The following is a 26,738-nucleotide window of genomic DNA, read 5'->3' on the forward strand; positions in this document are numbered from 1 at the left end:
TTCCCTTTCCTTTCTAACCTCTGCCCTACCCACCCCGCCCTGGACCCCATGGTGGCTCACAGACACACACACACACACACACACACGCACGCACGCACGCACGCACGCACGCACGCAGGAAGGGAAACTGATCCTTCTGGAGAGAAGGTGACTTAAAGTCATCCAGCAAGTTAAGGGAAGCCACATGCTGCGAGGACCCTCCCTTTGAGGCCCAGCTAGAAGGCCACCAGCAGAGGGTGGAGGGTGGTGGCTTGGGAGACAGGGTGAGGATATAGCAGCTCTGTTTACTCCTGGCGCCCTCAGTTATTGGCTATGGGACCTTGTGGGGACGGGGCGGGGGTAGTTTATCAGTATTTAAAATATGGCTTTTTCTATTCCTATACAAAATGTTATTAGGGGAAGCTGGTGACAGGTATATGGGAACGCTGTGAAATATTTTTGTAACTCTTCTGTAAATTCAAAATTACTTCATAATCAAAAAAATTTTAATACCGTTTTCCCTCATCTGTACCATGGAGATTAGCACCTGCCTCACAGAAGGCTTAAATGAGATAATGCCTGTAAGCCTTTAGTACAGTATCTGTCCCCGAGTGAAGACTCAGTAAATAACCACTTTTAAAAGCTACTTGCTCCAGAAGGCCAGTGACCTCTCGGCACCCAGCACTACTTTCTTGGCAGTCCTCACTCCTTGGGAGCAGAGTTATTTCAGCCTAAAATGCCAGGCTTGGTGTGGTTGCTGGGAGCATGCATTTCATCTTGGCTCTTCTGCTTCCTAGCTAGGACCCCGGGGCAAGTTACTAGATCACGCTGTGCCTCAGTTTCCTTTCTATAAATCATAAAGCTACAAGTAAGTTTGTCATGAGGTTTAAATGAACTGGGAGTTTTCAGCACTAACAGCTGTGCCTGGCCTGTAGCAAGCAATACACAAGTGTTTTTAAGGTCCAGCTCAGTGTTTCTCGAACTTGTTTTACTAGCACCCACAGTAACAAATATACTTTCCATCACCACCATTTTTTTTTTTTTTTTTTTTTTGCGGTACGTGGGCCTCTCACTGTTGTGGCCTCTCCCGTTGCGGAGCACAGGCTCCGGACGCGCAGGCTCAGCGGCCATGGCTCACGGGCCCAGCCGCTCCGCGGCACGTGGGATCCTCCCAGACCGGGGCACGAACCCGTGTCCCCTGCATCGACAGGCGGACTCTCAACCACTGCGCCACCAGGGAAGCCCCACCACCATTTTTCTTTTTGATGGTGATTTGGAAAACACCAGTCTCTAGATAGTTGATCCCATTTTGTTTCCCCTATTAATAATATATAAGGTTCTTGGGGGACAGGGAATATGTTTGATTCATTTTGGTCTCCAGTTACTTCATTTCCTTCTTTCATTCAATTTACCAAGCTTGTATCACCCATTCATTCCACATATATGTATCGCCCTTTATTGAGCACCTACTATGTGCCTGTTGCATATTAGTGCCCCAGTGCAGATCAGACATACGTTAAATGAATAAATAAGGCAGGGAGGTAGGAAGCCAGGAAGGCAGACAGGAAGGGAAAAAAACCCAATGTCCTGGATGCCCATGGCCCGAGAGAGCCCCAACTGGCAGCAGTTTAGTTCCCACGTTCCCACTTCTACCTCAGCCAGAAAATTAAACCCTCTCCAGCCACCCTGGAGCCCATCAGCTGTCTAGGTGCTGGTCCGGCGTGTCGAGGAGAGGCGGCGCCCGGGGACCCGCCCCCTCGCCTCCTGCCTGGGGCGAGGTGGTGACGCCCGCTCCGGGATCCAGGCAGCCTCCGCGCCCCCGGAGGGCATGCGCCCCTCCGCGGGCAACTCGAGCACAGGGCCCCAGGCCCACGGAGTTGCCCAAGAGGCCGGGCGGCTCCTCCCCGGGGACCCTCCCCCTCTGGGGCGCGTCATTCTCCCCACCCCCGGGTCCGACCCCGGCTGTTCCTCGCACGCCGGCCACGCGGGGGACAAATCTCAGCCACCTGCTCCGGAGCCGGGGAGCCGGGGCACCGTCCGCCCCATGGAGCTGCCGGCCAGCAACACCAGCTGCGAGAACGGTGCGTGAGGCCAGCGGGGACCCCGTGCGCTCTGCGCTTCGCCTTCCCTCCCTGCTGCTCCTTTCCTCGGCGTCCTCTCCTGCCAGGGGGACCGAAACGGGGAGGCGGTCCGCATGCGTCGTCCCCCACCCAGTTCTCAGGCCCGTCTTGGGAGGGAGCAGGGTTCTGGCTGACTTTCCCCCTCTTTGAAGCTGGGTAGCTGAGGGGGGAATGGGAGAAAGGGGGACGTGCGTGGGAGGGAAGAGGCGGGATTTATCGATTGGAGCGGGTCTACCAAGAGGTGTGTGTGTGGGGGGGGTGTGTTTTATGTATAGTTGCTTCAGATTTTAGTACCTGCCCAGGTCTGTCCCCCTGGGGCTCATCAAAGACAGGGTAGAGGGCGCAGAGACTCACCACCCCCAAACCCACATCCACCTTTTAGGAAAAGGAGGGAAAGAACAACCCAGGAAAGGATAAGGAAAGATTCTGGGCTTTATGCTCAAGTTCTTATTATAAACCTGGGTAGTGGACTAGGCTCTTTACCTGCATTATCCCAGTTAATCCTTAACACAACTCTAGAAGGCAGGTAGATATTACCTTCCTGTCACCATTCTGGAAGTAGGGAAAATGAGGCTCTGAAAAGTCTGATGAACTTGCTCAAGGTAGTACAGTGGGGAAATGGAATATAGAACCAGGGCTCTTGGATTCTAAAACCTGTACTGTGCTCATCTCCTTTCTTGGTATTTCTCCATTTTCCTACCTGGTCTTGGTATGCAGCCTGTGGGATATCCCTGTTTTTCTAACTTCTCCTCTCCAGTGAAGCTTTCAAAGCGGGCCTGTTGGGTGTTAGCTGGCCTTGGTTTTCTGAACAATGATGCGGTCCATTTTCAGCCTCGTCTTCCCCTGGGGAAAAACATGTTCCCCAGTCTTGGTATATTCAGGAAGAGAAGCAGGAATCATCTGGCCCAACACCCATTTGTCAAGATGAGCACGCTCCTCAGAACTGGATTTCCTTTGGCCATCAGCCCTCTCTCCTTTTCTTTTTACCCCTGTGGGAGGACTTGACTCGATGGAGGGCACTGTGCCCCTTGGATGCCTCAAGCCTCCCCCAAAGAGCCAGGCCCACCCTTTGGCTCCACCTGCTGGAGATGAACCTTCAGGAGGGCGGGGAAGGGGGTGGAAATGGGCTTGGCCTTCCTCTTGGGAGTCGCCCTCCTTGGCCCACATCCTCCCAGGTTCTGGCTCTTTTCCTGAATTCAGGGAACTCCCAGGATTTGACTCTTGCCCTAACTGAGGAACAGGAGTGAGCAGTCAGAACAAGTTTGATTAGGGACCCAGATGGTTTCTTGTCTCATCTTCTCTGGATTGTGACACAGGTGTTGGAAAGAGAGGTCTCCCACTGCAGAAGACACATGGGCGTCCCCTGGTGGGTTCCAGACCCAGCTCTGCCACCAGGCTTTTATGAGACTCAAGCAAATCCTTCCCCATCTCAGGGCCTCAGTTTCCCCAGCTGAAAAGAAAGAGGGTTAGACAGGATGCCTTCAAAGGGCTCTTCCAGCTCTGCTATTCCATGCTTCTGTGCCATGGAAGAAAGGTCAACAGTGCCCTTCCTTCGTTACGCCAAAATGCCACTCTGTGCTCTAGATATGCCAAAGCTAAAGCTGCCTGACCTTTTGGACTTTGGGCCCTTCTAGTGCAGGCCTAGAGACCTAGCTTGGTTCAAGGAGAAGTGCCTGGCCCGGGCCTACATCCTTGGCACACGAGCCTGGGTCTTTGTGACCCACAGTTTGAAAAAGACCTACTACTACCAAAGGTCACAAACTCAGATGCTTATAGGGGCCGAACACATAACAAAAATGACTGAAGGGAGCCGCGTGTGGACTCAGGGGAATCGCAAAGAGCACGTCCTGTCTAGGGGTAAAACCACTGCTGAGCCACAGCTTACTGTTGCCTATGGGACCGTGTGCCCAGCAGAGTAAGCAAAGGCAGCCCTGAAGCTGGACTTTCATGGGAAATCTCTGGATTTTTAGATGTTAGCAGGGAGCTCATGTTTTAAGGTAACCTTCAAGAGGCTAAATGACACCCCATCCCCCTTGCCACCTGCTGTGTCTGTGTGTGTGTGTGTGTGTGTTGTGTGGGGGGGGGCGGGGGGCGCTGGTGACTGAGAGCATGAACTTCGGTATTATATGGGCTAGGGAAGCAATTCTGGCTACACCACTTACCACCAGTGTAGCCTTAGGCAGGTTACCAAGCTTATCAGGGCCCCAGTTTCTTCAGCTAAAACCCTGGGCATGACCACTCTGCCGTTTCCATGATAAGGGATGCTCCTGAGAAGCCCCAGGGTGGTGGGCCCTGGGAGTACCAGAGGATTATTGCCTGTGCTTTGTACTGTCTCCTTGAACTTGGGCAGCTTAGTTCTTCTGACTGAGGGTCTACCCCTCATGCCCAAGTTTGTCCTGTTGTCCTTGGTATTTGTGCCAGAAGAGCCAGCAAAGGTGTGCTGGCTCAAGGGCATGAGAACTGATTGACTCTCATGGACTCTAGGACTTGGAAGGAGAGCTAAAGACAGATCCTGCATGGAGTGGCAGGGACACTGACCTCTCTGAGGCCTGAAGGAGGCCTCAGCCCTGACCACAAGCACCAGAGGTCTTCGAAGTAAGGCCTGGGGATGGTTGGTTCTGACAAACAAGGATGCTCATATTTCACCATCTTCAGGCCTAGGAGGGGCTGTGGACTCCAGCCTCACTCCCTCCTGTTACCTGTCAGGACTCTGCACTGTGGCTGCAGTTAGGGATACGTAAGTGAAGAGGCCTCTGGGAGGGGAGAATCCCTGTATGATCCTGAGCTGTTGGAGGCCCATGTGCCCAGAGGCTGGGAGGGGATTCCTGTGGAGGCCGGGAGGTTGGATTCGATGAGGCCTGAGAGCTGTGGGGCCCTACGTGGTGTTGGGGGGGGCCTAAGTCTAACTTCGTGGTGAGGTGCTGGAGTTCTGGAGACAGCCTGTGTTCTTAGGCAAGGCCTCCATTTCCACATCTATGAAGTGGGAATCAAAGACAGCACTTATCTGACACATGGTTGGAAGCAGTTGATGAGTTCACGAAGATAAGGTCCCTAGCCTGCATGCAAATGTCCCCAGCGTGACTCTCACCGTGGTCTTCCCTAGGTTCCCTGATCAGCCTGTACTGCTCCTCCCAACAAGTCCTGTGCCAGATCGTCGGTGACCTCAGCCCCCAGGTGCCCAGCAGTGTCATCTCCAACAGCTGGCAGGAGAGGTTCAGGCAGAACTACAGCTTCTACGTCGGCCTGGGCCTGGCCATCCTGTCCAGCTTCCTCATCGGCGGCAGCGTCATCCTCAAGAAGAAGGGCCTCCAGCGACTGGTGGCCTCTGGTGCCACGCGGGCTGGTAGGCTCCTGGGGGGTGGGGGTGGATGGGGTGCTGGGTGGCGAGCCCTCGGCCAGCCCTGTGAACCTCCCTTCACGGGGTCCACTGTAGCGGTTTGAGAACCTGTCCTAGATAGGCACAAAAGGCTCATTGTCAGTCCCGTTGGGCCGATCCACCAACAACAGGAGACCTTCCTTTATAATCCAGTAGTTCCTGAGAACTACATGATCAGTTAATTGGGGTGAAGACAGGGAAAAGTCTCAGGGCCAAGAATCAGAAACCCCAGGTCTAGTCCTGGTTTTATTTCTTACCAGTTGTGTCATCATAGGCAAGTCACAATTTCCCTACAAAATGGGAATATAATACCTTTGCCCAGGGCAATGTCAGACACTGGTGCGTCCTCACGTACTATCAATCTGAGCTCCTTTATAGGCTACAAAAGAATTACTGAGTCTCTGTCCATAGGGATTTGCTTGTTTGAAAAATAAGACGTGTATCCATGAAACAATTGTTGAGAAAAGGACTCCTATGTTAAAAAATTTGTTCATTTAACCATCATTCATTGTGTACCAGCTGTGTGCCAGGTGCCATGCTAGACCTGGGGACACAGTGCCCTTGTGGGGCATTGAGTTGAGTGGAAGAGACAGGCAAGTCGATAAACAGTTGTTCTGTAGCATGTTAAATGCTATCATGGGGAAAATGAAGAATGTTATGGCAATATTTTGGAGGGCCATGTAAAGCCAGGCTTGAGGGGTAGGGGAGGTTTTCTGTAAGAGTTGATTTAGAAGCTGAGACCTACATGATGTGGAGATAACAAGGTGAGGGGAAAAGAGAAAGAAGTAGTATTCCAGGCAGAAAGAACAGCATGTGCAAAGGCCCAGGGGTGAGAGAGCATGAGTGATATTAGAAGCTGAAACTGTCTCAGGATGGCTAGAGCATGGAGGGGTAAGAGACGGGGTGAGGGCCAGCTCATGAAATGTCTTGTAAACCGGGCTCCAGAGTTTGACTGTAATTGTAAGTGACAAAGGTTTTAGGCAGGGGAGTGACATAGTTCGATTTACGATTTGAAAAGATCTCTGGTTGCTGGGTGCAGAGTGGATTAGGAGACAAGACTGGAAGGTGGGAGACCAATTTGGGGAGAAAAACAACAGAACTTGGGCCAGGAAATTACAGTGGGAATGGAGACAAGTGGTGAAGTCCAGAGATAGATTTTGAAGGTAGGACTTACTGGGTTTGGGTTTGGTGTTGCCCGGGCCCAAGGGGAGGATGAAAAAATGAGTCAAGGTGACTCAGAGCGCTCTGCTTTGAGCAGCTGGGGAAATGATGGTGCTATTTTCTGAGACAAAGAAAGCAGGAGGAGCAGGTTTACAGGAAGATGATGTGTTCAGGTTTGGACGTGTTCGGTTTAATGTTCTATGGGACACTGAGCTTTGGAAGCAGACTATTTGTGTTCCAATTCTAGCTCCTAAATTCCAGGTGATTATGATCCTGGGCAAGAAAAATAGTTTTCCTGCCTCAGTTTCCTCATCTGAAAAAATGGGGATAGGAATAGTTCCAGCTATATCTTGTTGTGAAGATATGTAGTATGTTTAGAAAGATGCTTAGCATGGAGTAAGCACCAGTATTAGTTTTACTGTGATCTAAGTGGGAGAGCCTGACAGACAGTTGGATACGCAGGACTAGAGCCGGGTGTGCTCTAAAATGGAGAGCTGTGAGGTGTGGGCATGAAGTCAGGATCAGTGGTCATTGCTGCTCTATCTCCTCTTCTGGACAAGGGTTTGGAAGGCCAGAGACCTCCCAGAGTGCCAGAAAAATAGCTGCTTCCACTCAGGAGAGAGCAGAGCAAGTATCACTGACCATTCAGAAAGGCAGCTTCCCCGGAATCCATTTTTTCTCCAATCTGCTCTTTCAATATCTTCTGAGATTTCAACTCAGAGTAAAATGCTCTCAGAGCACTTTTATGGGAGATTCTGACTGCTTGCGGAACCTGATGAACGTTAAAGACCATCTTAGAAAAAAGGGCATTCACAAAAAGCAACATACAACTTTGGGATTTTCACAAAACTGTCTAAAACCCGCCCTAATCATCATTATCCTCATTGCCAATACTGAGTACTGACCACGTGCCCGGTTCTGAGCCCATCGTGTGAACAAAGCAGACACAATTCTTGGCTACATGGAGCTTCCATTTTAGTGGGGGAAATTTCAGAAAATAAATAGATCAAATTATAAATGACAAGTGTCATTAAGGAGAAGAACTGAGTGTGACGAGAGAGAATCCCAAGAGGAGACAATAAAGGTAAGGGGACCAGGGAGGGCATTTTAGTGGAAGCAGCATTCAAGCAGAGACCTGTAGAGTAAGTGTAGATATAGGCAAATATTGTTAAGAAGACTACTCCAAACAGGGAAAAGCACATGCAAAGCCCTTAAGGCCAAAAAGAGCTCATCATTTTTGAAGAACTCAAAGACAGCCTGAGCAGCTAGACTATAGTAGGAAGTGTGGCAGGAGGAGCCTTTGGAGAAGTGAGCAGGGTCAACACTATGAACAGGCTTGTTAGGGATTCTGGTCTTTATCCTAAGAGCATTTCGAAGCCACTGGCCGGCTAGAAGCTGAGGAGTGACATAATTCTTAAAAGACTCCTGGCTGGGCTTCCCTGGTGGCGCAGTGGTTGAGAATCTGCCTGCCGATGCAGGAGACACAGGTTCGTGCCCCGGTCCAGGAAGATCCCACATGCCGCGGAGTGGCTAGGCCCGTGAGCCATGGCCGCTGAGCCTGTGCGTCTGGAGCCTGTGCTCCGCAACGGGAGATGCCACAACAGTGAGAGGCCCGCGTACCGCAAAAAAAAAAAAAAACTCCTGGCTACTATGAAAGGAATGGATTATAAGGGACAAGAGAAGAACCAGAGGAGTCCTAGGAGGCAGTTGCCTCAACCCAGACCAGAGATGATAGTGCCTGGGAGTTGGGTGGTGGGGTGGCATTGGAGTGGACACACGTGAAATGCATTTTGGAGACAGAATCAGCAGGATGGAATGGATGCAGAAGGTGGAGTAGTGGGAGGGTCAGGTGTGATTCCCTGGTTTCTGGCTTAAGCAACTAGGTACACGGAGGTGCCGCTTACTGAGTTTCATTTGGTGGGTAGGGAGCATTTAAAAATCAGGAGTTCCATTCGGGACAGAGTTTGAGATGCCTGTGCGAGACCCAAGAGTTGTCAAGTAAGCAACTGGATATACATCAGGGCTAAGAAGAAAGGATCAGGGTGCATATATGACATAGGGTATCTAGATGGAATTTAAAACTTTGGAAGGGATGAACTCACCCAGGACAGGGCCCAGAAGCAGGCCTGGAGGCCTCACCACAGCTGACATATACTGAACCCTTAGAGACCGGCGAGTGAAGGTAGAGAAGGAAAGGTCCTGAGAAAGTACGGCCAACCTCTAACTTCATGCCCATTCCTTTCTACAGTGGACGGAGGCTACGGCTACCTGAAGGATGCAATGTGGTGGGCTGGATTTCTCACCAGTAAGTGGGTTCTTTGCTACTAAGGACAGTGCCCTATTGATGACAGAGGCAGAGATGAAAGGAGGGGTGGATGGGGCATTTCTGTCTCTATTGTGCAAAATATGAATCCAAGGCCCAGATTTCTAGGGGGAGAATCTAAACAGTCTTTGCAGGTAGAACATTTTACCTGCATCTCAGGTCACTTTCCCCATCCAAAGTCAGTCTTTCATCCATAAAGCATCTCTCCCCAGAGAGGTTTGTACAGAGCTGGTAGTGATAAAGGTGTAATTTCTCAACTTCCCCTGAAATTCAGGGAGCTATGACTGCCCGCTGGAGTCTTCTGGACTCCTGCAGGGCACAGCCTGGGACTCCTAAGTCAGCTGCCCCATTCCACAGGCAATTGTTGGCTCACTTAGAACATGGCTGGTCTGCCACCTAAGGTTTGCCCACATTTTCACATTCACACATTCCTTTCCACCCACCCTCCCTGGCTTTCAAACTCTAATTCTTTGGGACGGAAAATTAGCCAGCTTTCGATTTGTAATCCCCTAAGTCAGGTTTTGATCCCTGTCCCATTCACCATCTGCTTTCAAAGGGCAGACCCAGGTCATTCCCTACGAGCAGGGAGACAGAAGAGGCACTTGCAGGAGTCTGCAAACTGGAAACTCATATGGGGAGAGGTAGGCCCTTTGCGAAGGTCTGACTTTCTAACCACCGGCCTGTCAATCTAGACTATCCATAACTCCTCTGGGAAAGACGGCCCCGTGGACCATTTGGTACCTGGAGAATCAGTAACTGTAGCTGTGTCTTTATTTGATAATTAACACTTTCTAGAGCTTACCTTGAAGATACAGACCAATCATTCGCAGTCCCTGAGATACACTTAACCGTGCCTAGGCTAGAAGCCAAGGGACCTCGAGAACCAGAAAGCACCATGTGACCCTGGACTCCAGGCCACCTCCCTATCTTTAACATGGGAGGATTTGGTCAGGATCATCTGGGCCTGACCTTCAGATCAGATTCTGCAGGGAGACAGCATAAGGGTGGGGATTTTAAGGAATGCTGGTCTGGGATTCTGTGAATGATTGAACACTGAATGAAGCCGTCTCCACCCAGATTCATTTGGGCTGGAGATGGCGCATCAGAGCCACTGTGACCTCTCTTCCCCCTTAATTTCCTAGTGGCTGCCGGAGAAGTTGCCAACTTTGGGGCCTATGCGTTTGCTCCTGCGACAGTCGTCACACCACTGGGAGCGCTGAGTATCCTCATAAGGTTGTTGTCACCTCTCTTGCTGTCCCTTCCTATTTTCAGTTTGTTGATGTCCGGAACTGCACATGGGGTCCATTGCTACTTGCAGTCAAGGACCTGGGTCAGTCTCAGCTTCCAGAAAGAGGCAGTGTGCTGTTCAGAGCTCCGCACCCTTGGATGGTTTGCTGCCTGGGCAGTGAAGGGGCAGGCCAAGCCCAAACCAGGTGGAAGGGCTTCCCCTGCCACAAGGCTGAATGTCCCATGTCAGTGTTTTGGTGCCCCAATAGGAGAAGCACACAAGTTGAAAGTACAAGCCCTAGATTAACCCTCCCTGGGTTCTAACCTTATCTCTGCCACTTTGTAGTTACATGGCAGGTCACTTAACTACTCTGAGCCTCAATTTCCCATCTGCTAAGTGGGGATGTTCATAATACCTGCCTGAAGGCATTGGTTTAAGGACTAAATGAGATGCACAGAAAGTGCATAGTACAGAACAGGCGCTGAAGAATAACCACAGCTAACATATATTGAGGGTTTACCCTGTGCTAAATGTTCTAAATGTATTCCCTCATTTAATCCTCACAGCATCCCTACTAATTAGAAAGGAGGGGAGACCTGAGGCCAAGAGGGGTTAAGCATCTTGGCCGAGGTCACCCAGGTCCCAGGAGGCTGGGCCAGGATTCCCTCCCAGGCAGTCTAATTTCAGAGTCTGGGTGCTTAACCACTAGGTCCCATGGCCTGGAAGATGTTTGATGGTATTAAAGATAGCTGATATTAAATGTGTGTGCTTCCCATTGCCCCGTTCCTCCCAAGCTACAAACACAGTTCCTCTGTGGGGGTCCTAAGCCCCATTGGAAGCTGGCTCTGATTGTCACCCTAACCTTGGAGCCCCGGTAAGTCCCTAGCCCACCACACCCAGTACCTGTAATTTCCTGTTTTGTTTTACCAGCTTGATGACAATTTTGCAGCATTTATGCAGTCAAAAACCAGAGAGAGCCGTGACTCACATGGCACGGTTGGCTGATGTAGCTGAGATACCAGTATTGCGTATCTGATTAGTTTACAGATTCCCATCCCAGGAAGTTGGGAGCGGCAGGGGATCCTCCACTGTGTGACCTCTGCCTTTGCTAATGCTACCGGGCGCTGATGAACAGGCATTGTGGGTAAAATGGTTTTGGGAGTTTTAGAGGAGAGATGGGAGACATTCAAAGGAGGTTAGACATCAATCCCCTCTTTCCTGATACCTTTAAGCGGGACTCATGAGGCTCATTGGGTTACCTTAGGTCAGCCAACAGGTTTTTGCCCTAAACTAATGCCACCTGTTTAAAGAAACAGAAGCATGCCCCAGCGATTGTACCTGTCTTGTCTCACCACCCTTCTTCCTTCACCTTTGCTGGCTCAATTTGGAGGATGTGACAGGAATGAAAGTCACATCACCAAGGAACAGCAAGGAACTGGAGGTGTTTTGTCCAGAAAAGACTCAAGGAAGTCAGGAGAACTCTTCTCAGTGAGGTGTAGAGGAAAAACCATAGGCTTTATAATTAGACAGAACTTGAGTTCAAATCCTGGCTCGTGTCTTACCAGTTGTATGATCTTGCCATCGTTTAAGCTTCTGTGGGACTCAGTTTTCTCATCTATAAAATGGACATATTTTACTTCTGAGAGTTGCAAGATGTTAGTGAGATAATAAATGGGAAGTTCTTAGCACAATATCTAGTATGTAAAGTGTGCCCAAGTGTCACTGTGGTTGTTTATATTGGCATATGCAAATGGAAGAAGGAATGGATTTGTTTTGTATGGCTCAAGGGATATGGGATGAGTAGAAACTACCATATTTTGGGTTAATAACAGAATGAACCTACAAGGGATTCATTTGCCTTGTGAAGGGGAGAGCTGCTTGCCGCCAGAGGTATACAAGCCAAGGCTGAAAGCCTTCTGTCTGCAATGTTAAGAGAAGATGTGCTCATTGGGTAGGAAGTTAGACAAGAGTGCTTTGAAGGGCTCTTCCAACTCTTCTCTTTGGGGATATTGTCAGTCTCTAAAATGAAAGAAATTCACACGTATGTCGTCGATTCCTCCAGCCCACACTGTAACCCTCCCCTAAATAAGTTTCTATTTCACACATTTCCTAGGGGGTCTAGAAAAGCTTCCACGTGTGAGAGTAGTGAGCCCTTGCTCAGCCCTCACTTTTCTCCAGGATGCTGGGACTGGGCTAGCTGCTGTAATCCCTTTCTCCACTTTCACATGCAGTGCCATCCTTTCCTCATATTTCCTGGGAGAGAGTCTGAACCTGTTGGGGAAGCTGGGCTGTGTGATCTGTGTGGCCGGTAGCACAGTGACGGTGATACACGCCCCCGAGGAAGAGAAGATCACCACCATCGTGGAGATGGCTGCCAAGATGAAAGACACAGGTAGGCTCCAGGCTCCCAGTGAGCAGGAAGGCACTGGGCGTGAACCATGTTAAAGGTCTGACTGGGTTCTGGCCATCTCAGGTGCTGCCATGTGGAGGAGGAGGCAGCAAGCTCAGGGAGGAAAGCTGATGGGCTGGTACTGAGGCTAGCTTACAGGTTCCCAGTCTGATAGGTAGGGATGCTATTATTATGTATTTGTTATGTGCCAGGTACTGTTCTAAATGCCTTGTTTGCATTGTCTTAGTTCAGGTTGTTTTAACAGAATATCATAGATTTGGGTGGCTTATAAACAACAGACACTTACGTTTCACAGTTCCGGGGATCACGATCAAGTCCTAGATCAAGGCCCGATAGATTCTGTTCATAGATGGCCAGCTTCTCGCTGTGTCCTCATCTGGTGTAGAGGGCAAAGGAGCTCTGTGGAGTCCCTTTTATAAGGGCAGTATTCCCTTCCTGAGGGCTGTACCCTCATGCCTGAATCACCTCCCAAAGACGTCACCTCCGAATACCATCCCATTTGGGATTAGCACTCAACATGTAAATGGCGGGGGGGTGGCATTCCGTCAATTGCGTGTATTAATTTAATCCTACAAAAAAGCTCCTATGAGGAAGGTCCTAATATTAATCCTATTTTACAAAGAGGAAACTGAGGTCTTGGGGGTTCAATTAATAACTTGTACAAGTTATTAAAAAGTTGTGTTGCTGGAACTGGGACCCATGTTTGACTCCAGAGCCCACGTTCTCTTTTTTTTAATTTTTTTGGCCACACCAGGTGGTGGCATGTGGGATCTTAGTTCCCTGACCAGGGATCAAACCAGCACCCCCTGCGTCAGAAGCACGGAGTCCTAACCACCGGACTGCCAGGGAAGTCCCAAGCCTAGGTTCTTATTTATTTATTTTTGCGGTACGCGGGCCTCTCACTGTTGTGGCCTCTCCCGTTGTGGAGCACAGGCTCAGCGGCCATGGCTCACGGGCCCAGCCGCTCCACAGCATGTGGGATCTTCCCAGACCGGGGCACGAACCCGTGTCCCCTGCATTGGCAGGCGGATTCTTAACCACTGCACCACCAGGGAAGCCCCCAAGCCTAGGTTCTTAATGAGACATCCCATTGCCATGAGTGGAGGGCTCTAGAGGCCACTGGCATCCTCCCAGGTCAGGTTACCTGTCTCCATCCCCCACAAAGGGTACATCGTGTTTGCTGTGCTTCTGCTGGTGTCCTGCCTCATCCTCATCTTCGTCATCGCCCCACGTTATGGACAAAGGAATATCCTCATCTACATCGTCATCTGCTCTGTGATCGGGGCCTTCTCCGTGACTGCCGTCAAGGGCCTGGGCATCACCATTAAGAACTTCTTCCAGGGGCTGCCGGTTGTGCGGCACCCTCTCCCCTACATCCTGTCCCTCGTGCTGGCCCTTTCGCTCAGCACTCAGGTCAATTTCCTCAACAAGGCGCTGGACATCTTTAATACCTCCCTGGTGTTCCCCATCTACTACGTGTTCTTCACCTCGATGGTGGTGACCTCCTCCATCGTCCTCTTCAAGGAGTGGCACAGCATGTCGGCCGTGGACATTGTGGGCACCCTCTCTGGCTTTGTCACCATCATCCTGGGTGTGTTCACGCTTCACGCTTTCAAAGACCTGGACATCAGCCGGACCGGCCTGCCCCACCTGCACAAAAACCCAACCCCGCCTCCCGCCCCAGAGCCCAGCATCGTTAGACTCAAAGACAAGAATGTTCTTGTGAACAACATAGAACTCTCCAGCGCCCCATCACCAGAGAAGAAGCCCGAAGTATTTATAATCCATTCGTAAAGCTTGGAATACATGAGTGAGAGGGTGAGCCCTGTGGTACAGCCTGACTGCTCAATTTCAGAGCCACCTGGTTATTTTCAACACAACTCTTACCAGTGGGCTCTCTTTTCTTGAGACGTTCATTTATACCTCACCGCTGTTTCCGGAAGAAAAATCCCTACACAGTGAGCAGTGGTGGCAGAACCTCCTGGAAACACAGCCTCAGTGACCAAATACCCTACTACACATTGGTGCCAGCAGGTCCCCTGGACCTCCCGTCCTACTTGTTTCCTCGGTGCCATCTCTGTGTTGTTGGGAAGAAGATAGGATTTGATCCGTTGAATGTAGCACAAGCCAAGAACTTCCCTGAAATGTTGGTCATCAGGAAATCCTTCGCACTGGTTCTCCTCCTGAGACTGATTCACCGTTCCTGAGCCCAAGACTGAAGTGCAGCTGGCCCTCCGAGGCCCAGAGAGCAACTCGCCATGCCTCCCGTCCAGAACCAACAGACACACAATTATTGTAAAATGTCTTGTTGCATTTGCCACCTCATCTTCGGAGACAGAGGCAAGACCTCAGCTGACCTGCTTACTGTGAAAGCCACCTGACGTCTCAGGGAAACACTTCCACCAGCCCCGTTCCCGGGAGCAGCCAGCCTGGAGGTCAGCATCTGTTTCCATCCACCCGACCCCTTCCCCACCCTTCCCTCTCTAGACACATCCTAAGGAGTCAGTCATGGAGACATTCAGGCAGTTATCTAAGAACTCAAAACAACACAACAACAACAAAAGGTGCTTGCTTCCCAGCCAAGCTATGCTGGCCAAGCCCAGTGTTTCATTTTGCCTCACTCTCCAAAGAGAACAGCGATTGCACTGCTCTTAAAAGTAGCCTGGCTGTCGAGCAGAATGCACTTTCCTTTTCCTCAAGGAGTAAACCAATATGATTTGGGGAGATGGGGAGAAGAGTAAGGGGCAGTCAGGAAAGCAGACACAGGCTCTCTGGAAACCAGGGGCTAACTTTTGTGTTTACTCTGGTGGTGAACCAAGAACCCAGGTGGAAAAGGCTCTGGGTAACTTGTTTTCTTCTGGACACACGGCGCGGCACGTGGGACCTTATTAGTTCCCTGACCAGGGACTGAACCCGCACCCCCTGAATTGGAAGTGCAGACTCTGAATCGCTGGACCGCGAGGGAAGTCCCCTCTGGGTAACTTCTGGGCTGAAGCCTTAGAGGCTTGGCCAGTGGGATCAGCTTTGAACTTCAGTGACCAAGTCGGGGGGTGTAAGCTCGGCACGGGGTGCAATCTGGCTGTTGACCAGATCGCCACCAAGTCCCCAGCTCCACTGATGAGCTGCCCACACTGGGAAGCAGTGTGTCACGACTGCTCCACCACCACCTGCTTTGGGGACTGCCTTTGGTCCCCTCACATTTGACCAGAGGCAGTCAAAAAACAAGAGCAGCTGGAGAGAGACATAATTAATATCCCCTCCCTTCCTGTCTTCTCTCCAGCAGCAAGAATGTGAGAGTTGATATGAGGACCATTGACAGGGAGGTAAGGGAGCCAGTATATCTGTAAAGAAGGAAGACCTGGCCCTCAGCCCCCAAGCTGGTGCAGAGCCTCCCCTGTGTAACTCCACACCCGTGCCTGTGTTTACGTCCTGTGCCCTAAGCATAGCCAAGCCCAGGCCAAACTGTTGCTGGCCTTGTAGCTCCAAGGAACAGACTGGCTTCCTGCACCGCCAGCCTCAAAGCCACAGTTTTTAATGAATGTGGATTTCTCTCTGTAACTAAAATCAATGCAACATGTTGGATCTTGAGAATGACTGTAATCTGAAGGCCCTGAGAGCGTGGTCTGCAGGGTCAGGAATAAAGTGTGTGTTTATTTGAGTGTGTTTACTTGATACTTACATCTTGGCTTTCCTTGGACACGGAACAATTAAAGTGGTTCCTCTAGTGCCGGGGGCCAGTCCCCAATCTCTGGAGAGTTCTGGCTGCCAAGGAAGTCCCTCCAGTGCTTTCTACAGCCACGCCTTCACTAGAGAGGGAAAGGCTGTTTGGGAAATAGCGTCAGTGGAAGACACCCATCCCATGCCTGGGCCCTTACGAGAAGCCAACCACAGTGCTAAGAGCTTCACGTGAATACTTTTTTTTTTTGCGGTACGCGGGCCTCTCACTGTTGTGGCCTCGCCCGTTGCGGAGCACAGGCTCCGGACGCGCAGGCTCAACAGCCATGGCTCACTGGCCCAGTCGCTCTGCGGCATGTGGGATCCTCCCAGACCGGGGCACGAACCCGTGTCCCCTACATCGGCAGGCAGACTCTCAACCACTGCGCCACCAGGGAAGCCCCATGTGAATACTTTTAAGCTCTCACAAATCCTCAAGTCGATCTGTATCATTCATGCTGTGAGTGACCCCCAGACCTATTAAAACTAGACTGGCCTGTGTCCAGGTGCAAAGACAAACAGCTCCCTCGACTGGTCATGGGAAAACCCAGGGCTTTTCTATGGCTCAAGATCTTCCACGGTGGCCTCACAGGCTGGACAGACGGTCTCTGTAGGAACTCTTCTGAGGAGTCCTCGGTGATGGATCCTATCCAGGCTGGCCAGTGCAACATTAAAACAAAGAAACAAACAAGAGTTGCCAAACCAGACATTTCAAATGACAATTTAATTAAATACAAACAAGGAAAAAAGGCACCACAGCCCATTCAAGTATTTTGCATAGATATACAAATATTGTAAACAATTAATAGGTGGACGAGAGAAAAGAGGATCTGTTTTCTGTGAACAATCTCCCAAATAAAAAGAAAATTCACATTGCCCTGGATCCCAGATGCACACGTACATACACACAGTGGATGGTAAGAGAGGATGCATGGAAGGGTGACTTTGGGGGCACTTGGCTTGGATTCTGCAGAACCTCTCCTTTGCACGGTTCCCTAAGGATGGGTGGAGCACCTTTCCAGTTGGCATACTCTTGACTTTCTTGCGTGTCCAGCAGAGCTGTTACATACGCACTTAACGCCATCACTGACTTTAGAACTGGTCCCCAATTTAAAACGCGCAAGTTTTCCATACCCTCGGCCAAATAAGAACAAATTCTGACCTAGGTAAGGGGAGGCTTTGTTCAAAAGGATTGTTGCAAGAGATGGCGAGGGGCCATGGCCACAGGGGGATGGGGCTATGACAGTACTGTAAGGTCTACAGTGAGACCCTAAGGTCTGCGAGCCTCTCAGAGCTGGGGCAGAAAGGAGCTTTTCTTTCATAGGGAGAAGTCAGTAAGGCTAAAAAGAACCCACGGCAAGCAGGCAGTTACCACTGGAGCCTGGTGCCTGGGCTAAAACTCCCACTGAGCCAGGTCGAGAGAGGGTGCAATCCCCCTTGATGTCCCCTGAGGTTCACATTTCAGAGATGCCTCCTAGGCTCTTAAGGAAAACACACCTACACACACAAAAAAAAAAACCAAACGAACAAACAAAAAAACACACCTAGGGTTGAAAAACTGGCAGGAGGCTAAGTTAGCTTCTAAAAAGATTTACATAGTCTCCATCTGAACAGAAGGCTGGTTAAGTCACTCCACCAAGCCTCAGTTAGGCTCCCCTCCTACCCCCCAGACCCTGAGCATGGACTCACCCTTGGCCAGAGCCAGCATACAGCCCCTTCCCCAAAGGCTGACCACAGAGATGGTCCCTGAATGTGGTTTTTTCCAGCCATGCTCACTCCTTCCTATAAAAGGCCCCTTCCGTCTGAGCTGTGGGATGCTCATAGATCTTGTAGCCGCTCAGCTCACCCGAGCATTCTCCTAATGCAACTGCCCCCTGCCCCTATCGCAACACTCCCTTCCCCAGTCTTGCAGTAATCCTTGAGAATAAAGTGCCTCTTTCCCTAAGTCCATATTGGTTTCCGTCACCTCAAAGCAGCACATGGACACAGGAGGGAAAGAACGGGCTATGACAGCCAGGCTTGCTCCTGGGCAGACTCCCCGCCGGCCTGCCAGAACACAGCCAGGAGTCAAACAGTAAATAGAACTGGCTGCTAAAAGTCTTATCAAATTTAGAAAATTCAACCATTTTCCAGTTCACAGTACAATGTGTATGGGATGGAGGTGGTATTAAAAAAATTGAAAACAAAAACGGAAACAAACAGGAAAGCAACAATCCAGGTCTCTTTCTGGTATGGTTCCAGGGAGGGTGGATTTCAGGTTCAAAAGGCTCATGCAGCCACAGTGGCTGGGGCATTTTCACTTCAGAGCCTTCAACCTCCTGACGTTGGGGAGAAAAGCTGGACATGCCACAGGAATGTCAGTGAGGCAGGGGGTTGAGTTTAAGGGTGATTTCAGTGGAGAGATGTTTTCACCGTTAATTTTCTGGGGCCCAGCCTTGAGGCCTGGGGCATCTCGAGTAGCACACTTAACATGGAAGGCCGTCCCCTGACCTCATCAGGCAGCAAGGATGGTGGACATCGGCTGTGGGGAGCAACCAGGGCCCTTGTCGGCAAGACAGGGGTGTGAACATCACCAATAACACAACCTGACTACCTGAGGAAAGAGAACTTCATTTTCCTGAGCTCTTTCTAAATCTATCCCAAGTGTCCCCCCGCAGGTGCACAGCCTGAACATCCCACTTGTCTACAAACCCAAGAATATCTAGTGAGCACCTATTGTATACAGAGAACGATAAGGGGGCCCCGGGGTAGTGGTTGGGAGTGAAAACTCAAGCCTCTTCCTTGCACTGAGGTTTTCAAGAGCAAACGTCTGTTCACTGCAGGAGGCGGGGAGGCCCCAAGCTGCCCGGCACCTTTCTGGGGTGGGAGACCATCCCAGAGAACATCTCCGGTGGTTCTCTGAAAATCCTCCCAGCTAGCAGAGCACCACACAGCCCCCATTCCCTGCTGCGGGGAGGACAGGACCAGAGGAAAGAACACAAGGAAGAGGATGAGAAAATGTCTGGCCGGTCCCGGCACAGACTCTGTTCCGTCAAGGCTGCTTCTCTAGGGATCTCTAGAGACAGGTCTGCTCTCTGCTCAGAAGACAACGGTCCTGCCTCAAGCCAGTGACCAGGTCTGGAGACAGGCTGGGGCTCCCAGGATGTCCACTCTCCTCCCTGCACCCACCACTGTCCCTGAGGACCTTACTCAGATTCAGGTCAGGGAGTAGAAGGAAGACCCACACTCTGCTGCGGTCACCACACACCATGGAAAGTAAAGCTACGACCCCACAGCCATGGCCCGAGTCTACCCGGGTCAACACTCTTGAGAACCAACATAGGAGATCCCGTGGCCAACCCGCAGGCAGGACCCTGACTTGCAGGTCACAGCACCAAGTCCCAGGAAGTCGGGACTGCTGGGGATTCACTCTTCACAGCACCACACATTAGGCGGGTCCCAGCGGAGAAGGAGAAATCAGAAGCGTGAGGCACTTGGAAAATGCAGAAGAGAAAACAAGGAGCACGCGAGAACAGTGGCGAGCGGAGTCAAAACCTTTGGCTTGACGGCTCAGAGGGGGCCGGGGCTGTGCTCCCCCTGCTGTCTACACTGCCTACAGATAGTACCTGTCTGAGTCAGAGTGACCCTTGGGAGTAAGGGGATGTGGGGGCTTTGGTGGGGGGAGGGGGGCGGCGTGAGGAGGGAACTTGACGTGCTCACATATGGCCACAGAGCCAGGAGCTGTGACCTCAACCAAGCCCTGGCTGGAGTGACCCCTCCTGATCAGTAAAGCTAAAAGGGACAGTAAGTGCCCAGCCTCTGTCCAGCCTGGGACCTCTGAGGAAGATGGAAGCAAAGGAAAGCTCTCATGCGTACCCTCCTCCATAGGACGTGGATGGATGGCTTCTCCAAGCTGAGTCCTGGCCTCAAGGGCTAAACAGACTTTTCCCAGCTGGGCTTGCCAGCTCGGACAGCCTGCACCAGCTCAACTGTCACCTCCGGGGTGAGGGGCCAGCTGAAGGGCGGATAGGGGACGAGCAGCCACTCAACCTCTTCGGCTCTACCCTCCCTACCTGGGGCTGAATATTGCACAAAACAACACTTGGATGCCGTTGATGGTAGGCACTCTGGGCCTCTGTGGAAGCCGAGGTGGCACTGAGTCAAGGAGGAGATTTTTCAGAGATGCAGTGGTTCCAGGAGGAGGGGAGGTGGGGAGGGGGAGCTCAGAGGTGGCCGGGCATGCTTCCTCCAGATTCCGTGGCCACAGCTCCTCTGTGGTGTTCAGAGTCCTCACAGGAAGGGAGAAGCGCCTTCAGACGAGTCTAGATTTTCGAGCTAGCCATCCCCACAGCCCTCTGTGACCTGTATTCAGGAAACTGCAGGGAAAAAAGAGAGGGAGAGAGACATCAGCTCCGTGCTATCAGTGGGGAGCTGTCCTCTGGCTTGTGACAGGTGGGCGTGAGTGGCAGACTGTCACCTGAGAAGAAGGGTTTCCGCAGAAGTCTGTCCACATGTCTGCTCGTCCAGACCATCAACTCTGCAGTAAGAGGCATGGTGGCAGCCCCCAACCCCCAGCTGACAAGCCATTCCCCTCCTCCCTCCCAGCAAAGCTGCAGCTCAGTCTGCAGAGTTCCCAGGGCCTCATAGGAACACAGGGCAGTGAGCCAGCTTCCTCACCTGCTCCCCTCTGCCCCAACTCCCAGGACTAAGACTAAGTCCCAGGACTAAGTCCCAGGGAAGATGTATTAAGAGGGGCCATTTGTGCACAGCCTACCATAGGCCAGGGGTTAATGTAAATTAACTGCCTTGACCTTCACAGTAACCCGATGGGGTTGGCTATTTCTGCTTCGTAAAACCTCTTGCTAGATAAGGAAACGGAGACTCAAGAGAGTGATTTGCTCAGGGCCGCTCAGCTCAGCTCAGCTCATCAGTTGCAGACCCAGGTTTGAAGCTACCATAGCTCAGCCTCCTAAACATCACCTTTCACATGAAACCAAAAAAGGGGGTGTGCAAGGGTCTCACCAATTTAAGGGACAGTCATGCAGGCACCAAGAAATGCTAAGCTTCTGTCCTTTGCTTTTGTTCTGGAAGTTCAGCACTACATCAAGAAGCATGAGCTGGTCTGTTTTCTCAACTCTTATTTTTGTCCCCTGGATCCCTCTGCCCCAGCTTCTACCTCGAGTGTTTCTGAAGACTCACCTTTGGAGCAAGCACAGCCAGGGGCCGGGTCTGCTGAGGTCTAGAGGCAGGGGGCCACAGAATGGAGACACCACCTGGCCTGGGGAGACTCTTGCGGCCTGGCACCGGGTTAGCCGGGAGTGCCTTCTGGGGCGGCCGAGGCCTGGAGAAATCCTGGGGAGAAAGCCACAAGCCTCACTGAAAGGCCAGAGGGGCCTGTTCGAAAGAAAATGTCCTCAATATTTTACAGGTCAAAAGCAGATGAGAAAAGGGATATACTATTTAAAAAGAACGGTCCCTCCGGAGCCTGTGCTCCGCAACGGGAGAGGCCACAACAGTGAGAGGCCTGCGAACCGCAAATAAATAAATAAATAAAAATAAAAAGAATGGTCCCATTTAAAAAGAAATTGTGTGCATACATGTTTACATGCTCAGGAAAAAGCCTTTTTGGAGAGCAATTTAGCAGTATCTATTAAGATTAGAAATGATCATTCTCTGACCTAATACATAATTTCATTCCCTCTGAGAACTATTTGCACAGGTGCACAAAAATGAAATTGCAAGGATGTTCCTTGCAGCACTGTCTGTGACAGCTAAAATAAACTATAAATAACTAAAATTTCCATCAACAGACAAATTACCAAAATTATACAGTGATATATAAAGCAGCATTTCAAAAGAAGGAAGTAGGTTGATACGTGCTGAGGTGGAAAGATGGTCAAGAGTCATGGCAAGCTGCAGTACAAGCTATAAAGGATAGTTTAGAGAAAATAAGTCACCCCACTACCCCCCACCAATGTAAATGCAGAGGTACAGAGGAAAGTCAGGAAGGATGAAGACCAAATTGATAACAGAGGTCAGAGGTTCAGAGTGGGCTGTGCATAGGGAGAGGGGTCGTCCAAGTGAACATTCAGTTTTTTTAACAAAGCATATATGTGTATTACTTGTGCAAATAAAAATAAAAATTGTAAAAAGAAGAAATCATATTTTCCGTATTGTTTGTCTATGGGTGGCACAGTCTTTCCTTTGTGCTTTTACATTACCTTCATGTTTTGCCCCCTTCTCAATAAGGCCTTCCCTGATGACCTTATTTAAAATTATAACACCCCCAAACACAACAATACACAATCGACAGGAGGCAGCAAAAGCAGCCTGAGAGAGAAGTTCATAGCAATACAGGCCTTCCTCAAAAAACAAGGAAAATCTCAAATAAACAACCTAACCTACCACCTAAAAGAATTAGAAAAAGCAGAACAAACAAAACCTAAAGTCAGCAGAAAGAAGATCAGAGAGGAAATAAAATAGAGATTTTAAAAAATAGAAAAAAAAATCAATAAAACCAAGAGCTGGTTTTCTGAAAGGATAAATAAAATCGACAAACCTCTGGTCAGGCTCACCAAGAAGAAGAAAGAGGACCCAAATAAAATAAGAAATGAAAGACAAGAAATAACTACTAACACTGCAGAAATACAAAAAATCATAAGAGAATACTATGAACCATTACATGCCAACGAATTGGACAACACAGAAGAAATGGACAAGTTTCTAGAAACACACAGCCCACCGTAACTGAATCAAGAAGAAACAGATAATTTGAACAGAATGATCACTAGAAGTGAAGTGGAATCTGTTAAAAAAAACAAAACAAAACAAAACTCCCTGCAAACCAAAGGGAGTGGCTTCCAGGATGCTTCACTGGGGAATTCTACCAAACATACAAAGAAGAGCTTACACCAATCCTTCTCAAACACTTCCAAAAGACTGAAGTGGAGGGAACACTCCCTAAGTCATGCTATGAAGCCACCATCACCCTGATACTAAAACCAGACAAAGACACTAACAAAAAAGAAAACTACAGACCAATATCTTTGATGAATATAGATGCAAAAATCCTCAACAAAATATTAGCAGACTGAATCCAACAACGTATAAAAAAGACCATATACCACAACCAAGCTGGATTCATCCTAGGGTCACAAGAATGGCTCAACATATGCAACTCAATCAATGGGAAACACCACATCAACAAAAGACAAAACTCACATGATCATCTCGACAGATGCAGAAAGAGCATTTGATAAAATTCAACATCAACTCATAATAAAAACTCTCACCAAAGTGGGTATAGACGGAACATATCTCAGCATAATAAAGGATATTTATGACAAACCCACAGCCAACATAATACTCAACAATGAAAAGCTGAAAGCCTTCCTGCTAAAATGTGGAACAAGAAAAGGATGCCCATTCTCATCACTTCTATTCAACATAGTATTGGAAGTCCTGGACAAAGCAATCAGCCAAGAAAAAGAAATAAAAGGAAATTGGAAAGGAAGAGGTAAAATTGACATTATATGCAGATGACATACTATATAAAGAAAACCCTAAAGACTCACACAAAAACTACTATAACTGGGACTTCCCTGGCAGTCCAGTGGTTAAGACTCCGTGCTTCCAATGCAGGGGGTGTGGGTTTGATCCCTGGTCAGGTAACTAAGATCCCACATTCTGTGCAGCACAGCCAAAAAAAAAAAAAAAAACTACTAAAACTGATAAATGAATTCAGCAAGGTAGCAGGATACAAGATTAACATACAGAAATCTGTTGCATTTCTTTACACTAATAATAAAATTATCAGAAAGAGAAGTAAAAATACAATCCCTTTAAAAATTGTATCCAAAATAAAAATACTTAGGAATAAATCTGACGAAGGAAGTGAAAGACTGGTATGCTGAGAATTATAAAAAACATTGGCAAAGGAAACTGAAGATAATTCAAAGAAATGGAAAGATGCTCTTGGATTGGAAGAATTAATATTGTTAAAATGGCCATACTAACCAGAGCAATCTACAGATTTAATGCAACCCCTATCAAATTACCCATGACTTTTTTCACAGAACTAGGGCAAATAATCATAAAATTTATATGAAACCACAAAAGACCCAGAGTTGCCAAACGATCCTGAGGAAAAAGAACAAAGCTGGAGGCATAACCCTCCCAGACTTCAGACAATACTACAAAGCTACAGTTATCAAACAGTGTGTTATTGGCACAAAAGCAGACATATGGATCAATGGAACAGAATAGAGATCCCAGAAATAAACCCACATACCTATGGTCAATTAATCTCAACAAAGGAGGCAAAAATATACAATGGAGAAAAGACAGTCTCTTCAGCAAGTGGTGTTGGAAAACTGGACAGCCACATGTAAATCAATAGTTAGAACACTCTCTCACGCCATACACAAAAATAAACTCGAAATGTCTTAAAGTCTTAAATGTAAGACATGACACCATAACACTCCTAAAAGAGAACATAGGCAAAACATTCTTTGACATAAATCATAGCAATGTTTTCTTAGGTTAGTCTCCTAAGGCAAAAGAAATAAAAGCAAAAATAAACAAATGGGGCCTAATCAAACTTACAAGCTTTTGCACAGCAAACGAAACCATAAACAAAATGAAAAGACACCTATGAAATGGGAGAAAATATCTGCAAATAATGTGACTGACAAGGGCTTAATTCCCCAAATATACAAACAAACAGCTCAATATCAAAAAACAAACAACCCAATCAAAAAAATGGGCAGAAGACCTAAATAGACATTTCTGCAAAGAAGACATACAGACAGCCAAAAAGCACATGAAAAGATGCTCAACATTGCTAATTATTAGAGAAACGCAAATCAAAACTACAATGAAGTATCATCTCACACCGGTCAGTATGGCCATCTTCAAAAAGTCTGCAAACAATAAATGCTGGAGAGGGTGTGTAGAAAAGGGAACCCTCCTATACTGTGGGTGAGAATGTAAATTGGTGCAGCCACTATGGAAAACAGTATGGAGGTTCCTGAAAAAGCTAAAAATAGAGCTACCGTATGATCCAGCAATCCCACTCCTGAGCATATACCCAGAGTTTTATGGTGTCATGTCTTAATTCAAAAAGATACACGCACCCCAATGTTCATAGTCGCACTATTTACAATAGCCAAGACATGGAAGCAACCTAAGTGTCCATCGATAGATGAATGGATAAAGAAAATGTGGTATATATATACAAGCGAATGTGCCATTTGCAGCAACATGGATGGACCTAGAGATTATCACACTAAGTGAAGTAAGTCAGACAGAGAAAGACAAATATCACATGATACCACTTATATGTGTGGAATCTAAAAAATGATACAAATGAACTTATTTACAAAACAGAAACAGACTCACAGACGTAGAAAACAAACTTAGGGTTACCAAAGGGGAAGAGGCAGGAGGGATAAATTAGGAGCTTGGAATTAATAGATACACACTACTATATATAAAAGAGATAAACAACAAGGACCTACTCTACAGCACAGAGAACTACATTCAGTATCTTGTAATAACCTATAACAGAAAGAATGTGAAAGAGAATATATATCTATATCTATATCTGAATCATTTTCCTACACAGCAGAATCTAACACAACACTGTAAACCAGCTATACTTCAATTTTTAAAAATTGCAACACTCCCCCAGTCAGCATTCCCAGACCCCTTTATCCTAATCTACTTTTCTTTTTTGGTATATATCACTTATCCCATTCCACCATACTATACAACTTACTTATTTTTTATTTTCTGCCTCTCCATCCCCCACTATATAAGAAACAGGGGCACGGGTCCTTTTCTGTTTGATTCAGTGATACAGCTCAAGCTTTAGAACAGTGCCTACTATACAGTAAGCACTCAACACGTACTAGCTGAAAAAATAATAAAACTCTGCACCTGTCAAAAAAATTTAAATAACTATATTTATTCTGTGATCCAAAAAAAATTTTAAGGGGCAAAGAATGGATCTCATGCCACCACCCACAGATCCCCAAGCTGGTGGGGTGCAAGAGAGCAGCTGATTCCACAGGTGAGAGTTCCAGTGCCTACTGTCCTGGATCGCTCCCCTTCCTGAGAAGGTCACTAGCAAGCATAAAAATGGCTCAAAGGCAAGCATGGGGAGAGAATGGGAGTAAATCAGAGATCTTCTGAAAGCAGCTTCTCAGCCAGCAGAAATGAAAAAGAGCAGCAGATTCTCATGACCAAAGCGCCCCGTTGTCCAGCGCCATCCCTTCCCAGAAGGACAATGCGATCCCACACGCTTCCAGCCCAGAAAGCTGTCAAATCAGTGGCTGCTGGAGGCCAGGACAGAGACCTTCTGGGGGAAGCAACAGCTGGGGGCAGATGTCAGGATGCCGTGGGGAAATGCTGTGCTCCCTTTGCTGCTTTCTGTGCCAAACGAACAA

The 26,738-nt window shown here is 48.7% G+C and overlaps 2 protein-coding genes and 1 long non-coding RNA gene across 3 annotated transcripts in view; 1 reads left to right on the forward strand and 2 right to left on the reverse strand.

The window, feature by feature from the left end:
- LOC149749709 (uncharacterized) overlaps window positions 1-5,236 on the reverse strand; it is a 48,089-nt gene extending 42,853 nt beyond the window's left edge. The window contains exon 1 of the long non-coding RNA XR_016392835.1: window positions 2,800-5,236. This is a non-coding gene — a long non-coding RNA (uncharacterized LOC149749709). The remainder of the gene's footprint in view (window positions 1-2,799) is intronic.
- Window positions 1,761-17,178, forward strand: NIPAL4 (NIPA like domain containing 4). Its single transcript, XM_022590250.2, has 6 exons — window positions 1,761-2,060; window positions 5,203-5,442; window positions 8,885-8,941; window positions 10,102-10,192; window positions 12,419-12,579; window positions 13,763-17,178. Exons 1-6 carry the CDS (start codon window positions 1,808-1,810, stop codon window positions 14,389-14,391), a joined length of 1,431 nt encoding a protein of 476 aa, XP_022445958.1. The 5' UTR covers window positions 1,761-1,807; the 3' UTR covers window positions 14,392-17,178.
- ADAM19 (ADAM metallopeptidase domain 19) overlaps window positions 17,017-26,738 on the reverse strand; it is an 88,343-nt gene continuing 78,621 nt past the window's right edge. Inside the window, exons 22-23 of the mRNA XM_022590251.3 lie at window positions 21,490-21,642; window positions 17,017-20,666 (exon numbers count right to left, since the gene is read on the reverse strand). Of these exons, the coding sequence (XP_022445959.1) occupies window positions 20,613-20,666; window positions 21,490-21,642 (207 nt within the window). The 3' untranslated portion in view covers window positions 17,017-20,612. The remainder of the gene's footprint in view (window positions 20,667-21,489; window positions 21,643-26,738) is intronic.

The sequence above is a fragment of the Delphinapterus leucas genome, chromosome 3 (assembly GCF_059928025.1).
Source record: "Delphinapterus leucas isolate spDelLeu-1000000601 "Yukka" chromosome 3, BTC_Dleu_Yukka2, whole genome shotgun sequence".
Taxonomy (NCBI): Eukaryota; Metazoa; Chordata; class Mammalia; order Artiodactyla; family Monodontidae; genus Delphinapterus; species Delphinapterus leucas.

Excerpts from the sequence above, each read along its gene's own strand:
- NIPAL4 (XM_022590250.2), top strand. The coding sequence starts at position 1,808 with ATGCGCCCCTCCGCGGGCAACTCGAGCACAGGGCCCCAGGCCCACGGA. Across the intron at positions 8,942-10,101 it reads GTGGGCTGGATTTCTCACCA|TGGCTGCCGGAGAAGTTGCC; the intron begins GTAAGTGGGTTC and ends TTAATTTCCTAG. Across the intron at positions 10,193-12,418 it reads GCGCTGAGTATCCTCATAAG|TGCCATCCTTTCCTCATATT; the intron begins GTTGTTGTCACC and ends TTTCACATGCAG.